Raw genomic sequence first — 7,173 nt, 5'->3', positions numbered from 1 at the left:
GCATTTCAGAGAGAGCCAGAATTCTGTTATTTCGGATTTATTCTATTATTTAATATTTTATGGGGAGACCACCTCCATGCTGGACTTGGGGTTAAAGCAGTTTCTCTCTGCATCGTGAATCCCCACGACTCAGTCTCATCTTCTGCCCGTCGCTCAAGTCAAACTGCTGCACTTGCTTTTGGAAATTTCCTGGAAGAAATTAAAAGTGGAATGAAAACTGGCACATTGGTTCACATGTATGTTGTATGTTTATTTAAGAAAATACATTTGGGGACTATATCAAGATGTAAAGCTGGTGTTTGTGCACATTCACTTCCAGGCATTGTTGACACTTCTGGTAACAGGTCGCCGCGTCAGGCTGAGCTCTGCGGGCCTATAAATGTCTGCGGAGGCGCGTCAGTCCTTCACTGTCAGTCAGCAGAGGCGCACGGACTTTCCAGGGATCGTCATCACTTTTAAGAGTTTTATTTCAATTTTTTGTGGGGTTAGGGTTAGGGTCATCTTTATCATCCAGGCTGCAGGGAGCGAGTGGAGATGTGCGGAACCAACGCTGATCTGCAAAATAAAGGTAAAGGTTTTATTTTACTTACTTTTACGCACTTTGATGCTTTTATTAGTATTGTAGTTTTCATCCCTGTGCGTTTGTTGGCAAGATTACGCAAAAAAAACCTAAATGGATTTCCACGAAACTTGGTGGGTATGGGCCTGAGAAGAACCCATTTAATTTTGGAGTGGATCCGGATCAGGAGGCGGATCCAGGAATTTACTTTTTCCACTTTCCCCAAGATGGCGAAATGGGCCTTTTCCCAGCATTATTCCAAATTTCCCAGAGAAATAATTCATGGATCTTGATGAAAATAATCAGGCATCTTTAGAGCACTGATATTTATGAGTGTGCGTAATTTGGTGCAGCTTGATTGAATTTAAGGGGGCCTGTTGGGCCTTGGATGAGTTACGCGCTCGAATCCATCCATATAGTCATAAAACACCAAGGAAACTACCTGCTGAGAGTTCTTTAACACAAAGGTTGAATATAAACTAGTGTAACTGTATTTCTTTTACAGTAAGAATGTAATTTAAAGACACAACTCAACTGTATAGACTTGTTGTAACAAGGTGGTGGGCGTGTGAACCAGCTGGGAGGCATGTTTCTGAACGGAAGACCTCTCCCTGAATCCAAGAGGAGGAAAATGATCGAGCTGGCCTCAGAGGGGGTCCGTCCCAGTCAAATATCCAGGATACTTAGGGTAAGGAAAAGCATTGTTGTCATAGTTTCTACAGCTACAACACGTTCAGTGGCACGTGTGAGAATCCTGTGCGTCCCCCAGGTGTCCAACGGGTGCGTGAGTAAGATCCTGAGCCGGTACCGACGCACGGGACTCCTGGAGCCCAAGACCACCGGAGGGAGCCGACCTCGACTCCTCACCCCCGGCGTCATCTCCACCATCATCCAGTGCAAGAGGGAGAACCCGACTATTTTCGCCTGGGAGATCCGGAAGCGCATGGCTGCGGCGCGACTCTGCAAAGTCTCCAAGATTCCCAGCGTAGGTGCAACTGGAATCAATTGGTTTTGTGATGTAACCGATAATTGATTATGTGCAAACGTTTATTATTGCGTATTGTTTTTCTTCTAGGTGTCTTCCATAAATCGGATTTTAAGAAAGATCCACCTGGAGCACGGACCCATGTGCATGGAGCTCAGTGCGCACATGGAGCCGGGTAAGTCACCTGATCTGTGGAGACACGGAGGAACCTGTGAACTCCAGCTCATGACTGAGTGGAACAAAAACATCCATAGTGGGCGAAATGCATCATTTCCCAAATCCTCTCGTTGTCCAGTTTATACAATTCAATTAAGCCTGTTTATTTCCCACGTAAACACACGTCACGATTTGGGTAAACTAATAAACAGAGGAGGGGAAGTCCAGCTGGTAATTACATTCTGTGATGCTGATGTAATGTGTGTGTTCACGTGTGTTCATGTGTGTGTCCTGCACAGATTTTGATCATTTGATACAAGATGAGCTAAATCACAGAGACACAGTCTGCAGCGATGAGCACAAACCTAAAGGTGTCCAGCAGCGGAACCGCACCACCTTCACCCCAGAGCAGAGCAGAGCCCTTGAGCAAGGTGACAGAAAAACCTTTGAGAGTCTATGCATCTTTCAAACTAACACAACACTGTACTCCCCCCCCCCCCCCCCCCCCCCCCCCCCCCCCCCCCCCCCACACACTTATGAGAAAATAAATATCTCTACCTCTCTCCCGAATCAGAGTTTTCTCACAGCCAGTATGCAGACATGTACCTGAGGGAGAAACTGTCGGCCAGAATCAAACTTCCTGAGGAAACCATCAAGGTGAATTACTCAAGGAAAATCTATTCTGCAGAGATTACCAGTCTTTTTTATAGAGGTTTTATTGAATCTGTTTTATGTTTTGGAATTTTTATATGATTTGGAGACGTGGATGTGCCCAATAGGAAGATATTTGGTGCCAATGTGGCCACTAAGATCTTTGAGGGGAGTTATTCTAAGCTTTAGTACTTAAAGGGTTATGCTATTCCTTGCACTGCCTTGTATATTTGCACATCTGTACATTGGTGCATGTGCAATTCTGTCCGTCCCTCACTTGTGGCTCTCCTTGAGGTGTCTGCATTTTCCCCTGTTTTAAGTTTCTTCTTGGTCTCTAGTCGAGGGTTGAGGACAGATTTCGTTGAGGCTACTTTGCACATTTGTACTTGGATTCTGTGTTTTTTGCCCGTGTTTTTATTGTGTTATTGTCACAGTCCGTATTGTGTATTTGTTGGATGCTGTGAACCCATGGCTGCAAATCAGTTTTTTCACAAGTGGGACAATACAGACTTGACTCATATTTGTCCGTCATTAAAACTTCTGCTGTCCACATGTAACCGTCTGTCTCTCAAAGGTCTGGTTTTCAAACAGACGGGCCAAGTGGAGGAGGGAAACCAAACAGAGGAGCGGCACACAGAGTAAGTGTGTTTGTTTTTGGATTTGAGGCCTAGAAACAATATGTGTGACGCTTTCCTTCAAGCCACGACAAGATGAACTGAACTGAGTGGAAAGCTCAAAGCTGACAAAATGTTTTTCTCCTTTACAGACGTTCAAAAGCAAAGGGATTTTCCTCCTGTGAATCCAGCGCTGCCGCACGGCTTCACATCTCAGCAGGTACAGATGGAAGTAACAGTTTGTGAGGGAAACTTTAAAGCCCCTCAGCTTCTTCTCTCTGAGCGACGGGGTCTTTAACATGAACACGACTGTCTCCTGCCAAAGTTAGAAATAGACTTCTGTCATTTCAAAGCATCGTTTGGATCTAAAATGTCCATACTGCCTTTTTAGTAATGAATATTTAATGTTATGGAGAAAGACTTTAAATTCTTGGGGACTTGAACTTATGATGTTGTATGATTTAGATGACAGGAACACGTTGTTTATAGTCACGTTGGAACTGTAAACTGTTTGTGTTGATTTGAAGGCAACAGCAGTGTCAAGAATCTACCATCAACACTCAGAAGCCTCCTCTTCCTATGACACAGTTTCCAGGAAATTACAGAACGGCTGCATTTTCTCTACAGAAGCAGGTAAAATCTGTTTTATCAAACCAGCGTCTTCACATTTCTGTATAGAAATCGATGTCTAAAGGTGAAAATAGTTAACTAGTGGCTTTTTCATGTTGAGGGTGATCGAGTTATCGAATATTGTTGTTTGATTATTAGAGGAGATTTTTCTCATGTGCAAATCCACCAAAAATATTTAATTTTTAAGACGATTTGAGAAAATGATTGAGGTATTTTAAAGAATTAATAATGGGGCAGATGTTGGACTGCTGCTTTTTTATTTCTCCTCTGAAGAAACATGTGATTTATGATGTGATCCCTTGGCTGGAAGTAACTTGTAAGTTGAGTCACATCATTCTTGCATGTGATCACTTGACTCAGACACAAACATGAGCTTTTAATAAGTTTGCTTCCTTCACTCTGATGCGCAGGCATCAGAAATCCTGCACAGCTCACGTCCATCTCTCTGCCTCCATCACTCTTCCACCCATCAAACAACGCGATGACCCAGAACATAGACACGGCCCCGCTGGCTCTGCACTCGGAGGGATTCCCTTTCCCACTGGTCCACCGGCCCACAGACGCCAGGATGTCCCTCCCAGTGATGAGCGAGGGGGTGCGGACAGGCCGCCCCGTGCCTCAGTGCTGGACCCAGCAGGGAGTTTCTCTCACTTGGAGCCAGATCCAGGCGGACCAGAGGTATCTGTTCGCGCCGCAGACCTGGGACGTCCATCCACAGTAGTACCTGGACTGAATCAGTGACCACCTCTGTGACATGAATGAGACAAAGCAGCTTGTTCTGAACTCTGGAAACTGTACCTTTAGGGGGGGGGTGCAGGTCAAAGTCTGGACTGGAGGGAGACATTCTGGCCAGCAGAGGGCGACAAATGACTGAAGTTACAAGATTGTTCTCATCACTTTTCTTTGAATCTGTTCTCTTGAAATGTCATTAAACAGTGAGTTTTATTACAAATTCTGGATTCTGAAATCTTTAATATGTTACATGAGACAATGCAAAAGGATCTTAAAGGTACAGTGTACAGAAATTATAAGGATCTATTTGCTAATATGGGATGCAATTCTAATAACTATGTCAAAGTCACTGGGTCACCACCTTAAATTAAAACCATAGTGGGATTATTACTTTAGAATGAGCCTTTTATATTTACATATAACAGGTCGTACTACCACGGTCGCCGACATATTTCTACAGTGGCCCAGAAAGGACAAAATTCAACAGACGAAGAATTAATCCACTTATAAATAAGACAATAATGCAGGTAAAGGTGCAGTGTGTAGAAATTATAAGGATCTATTTGTAGATGTTGGAAATATTTATCATACTTATCTTTCAGTCTTTAAATCAACAAACCTGTTATTGTTACGTAGGAATGAGCCTTTTATATTTATTTAGTTAGCGGGTCCCACGGACTCGGCCATGTTTCTACAGTGGCCCAGAACGGACAAACCAGCACGAGATGGCCTTTGTACATTGCAGCAGAGCATTTGTGTGGGAATTTAACAGACGAAGAAGAATCGTACCCTAAAATCAATCCGAGAAAAGAACCGATCGAGGCTAATTATGAGTAGTTATTGGTTGTATTCCCACAAAGTGAGGTGTGACAAAGCCAATAAAGGTTTAATTTAATGCTAATAGATAAAAAGAAATGAAATATGGATATCTGAGGATCACTTTAACAGCAGGCTCTGCCGAACAGCGTATCTGCTCAGTGATATCGACATAAATCATATCTGCATGGCTCATTTAAGGTTACCACTATAATAATATATGGATGTTGCGTCTTTTATAGTCCTGGGCTGGCTGTTTGTTTAAGTGTGGAGTGCGGTGCAGGCGCCCCTCCAAGATTTCTTTCCAGGGATCGGCCAGTGGGGAAAATCTATAAAAGTGCAGCTTCAAAAAAGTCCAAACACTGATCTGATATCTGCGCCGCTCGGTGTCGGCTTTTATGACTGCAACAGGACGGAGGCATCGAATTCCTTCAAGTCCCTTTACTGCAGCGGAGAGACGGTACGACTTCTCGATAATTGGCCACCGGGGGGGGGGGGGGAGGCTTGGATCAGAAGGCAAACAGCTCGGTCAGCAGCGTGGATGTGGCCTTCTGGTAAAATGACCATGTCGGAATTTAACCCTGTGAAGCCAGATGGGTAAATGTCACCTCCACATGTCACTGCTATGTTAGTCATCTATTTACTGATCGTGGTCAGGGGGTCTGAAAATTACTCAGTACATCTATTCTAGTCCTGTACTTGTATTTCTACTTCGAGTATTTCTGTTTTATGCAACTTGACACGACATGTCACAGGCAAATCTTTGTTTTTTACTTCACTAACTTGATTTCACAGTAGATTGGGATCCTCCGTTTGAAAATTACATGATTAGTTTATAAAATAAAATCAATTCTATATGGATTGTTGCCATTCTACGCAAGCGGTTGCCAACATTTTTGGTTTTAACTGTGTCTGACTGGAGCCACTTGTCCTGCTCCTCGGAGATCTGTCACACAAAACTGAAAATACCCCTCTGAGGTCTGAACGTGGTTTCACGTAAATCAAGAAAATAACCCAAAAAATGAAAACAGATTTGCTCTGTGCAACTTTGTTTTTACTTCTTCCATAAAAATCCTCTCGTGACGATGATTCAGTTATCTTGTGACCCTCTGGCGGGTCGTCTCAGCTGGGAACACTGCGCCATGTTGACCCGCCACAACTGTAAAACCATGCTCCAACATTGATGCAACAGTATTAAATATCCAATAAAGTCATTCAAAACAATATGTCACAACAATATTAGTCACAAAGTTTATCTGCACCAAGAGAACTTAAGCTCATAATTGTTGTTTACTCAAGTAGGATTTTAAATGTAGGACACTGAAATGTGATACTAATAATACTAATACTACTAATACTACTACTACTAATAATAATAATAATAATTCTTATATATTTATCCATTATCTGAGGGTCACAGGGAGAGATGGAGCCAAATAATAATACGAATATGAATAATAAAAGTCATACTACTACTACTACTACTACTCATAATAATAATATAATAATAATATATCTGTATCACAAAACAATACAATTTAAAACAAATAAAAAATCAAATAAGATAAATTAAAATTCACACAGAGATGACAGTTTATTTTTTATTTTAAAAGAACGTTTCAAAAATGGATTTTAAAGGAGCAACAAACATAGAAAGTCTAATTTCAGCTGGTATATCCTTCCAGAGTTCCTTAGCACGATAACCTTCAGTTTTCTATCAGACTCTGGGAACCACCAAACAAAACTACCATCAGCTAATCTAAGATGGGACCCAGGCTCACTGGGAGTTGAGTCGCTGATAAACACAGGGTCTTAGTTGTGTAAAAATCGAAATCTCATATGTTGCTTCTTCCACTTTAAGTGAAATATCTCGCCACTGGCTACCGAACTCTCTGTCAACAAAATGACAGAAAGCAGGTTTTTACCTCAATATAACAAACTGACACAAGCATCCATCTTGCGTTCGGAGCATTAAGTATTATCTTATCTCACGTTGAGCAACCAGAAGTCTCCGAGCCGCCGATCCAAGT

The 7,173-nt window shown here is 42.3% G+C and overlaps 1 protein-coding gene across 1 annotated transcript; it reads left to right on the top strand.

The window, feature by feature from the left end:
• Positions 1–439: 439 nt before the first annotated feature.
• On the top strand, positions 440–4,705 carry pax4 (paired box 4). Its single transcript, XM_034578394.1, has 10 exons — positions 440–568; positions 1,117–1,247; positions 1,329–1,544; positions 1,635–1,719; positions 2,000–2,131; positions 2,275–2,357; positions 2,926–2,989; positions 3,118–3,185; positions 3,493–3,598; positions 4,006–4,705. The coding sequence occupies exons 1-10, from the start codon at positions 535–537 to the stop codon at positions 4,314–4,316; spliced, it is 1,230 nt and encodes a 409-aa protein (XP_034434285.1). The 5' UTR covers positions 440–534; the 3' UTR covers positions 4,317–4,705.
• Positions 4,706–7,173: the final 2,468 nt, after the last annotated feature.

Source organism: Hippoglossus hippoglossus, chromosome 23, assembly GCF_009819705.1.
Source record: "Hippoglossus hippoglossus isolate fHipHip1 chromosome 23, fHipHip1.pri, whole genome shotgun sequence".
Lineage (NCBI taxonomy): Eukaryota > Metazoa > Chordata > Actinopteri > Pleuronectiformes > Pleuronectidae > Hippoglossus > Hippoglossus hippoglossus.
This window is presented reverse-complemented; position numbering and strand designations above follow the sequence as displayed.

What these genes read in the sequence shown, in the direction of transcription:
- pax4 (XM_034578394.1), top strand. Translation starts at nt 535, where the DNA reads ATGTGCGGAACCAACGCTGATCTGCAAAATAAAG. An exon ending in AAATATCCAGGATACTTAGG is followed by an intron (nt 1,248 to 1,328) that starts GTAAGGAAAAGC and finishes TGCGTCCCCCAG; the next exon opens with GTGTCCAACGGGTGCGTGAG. An exon ending in GAGCAGAGCCCTTGAGCAAG is followed by an intron (nt 2,132 to 2,274) that starts GTGACAGAAAAA and finishes CTCCCGAATCAG; the next exon opens with AGTTTTCTCACAGCCAGTAT.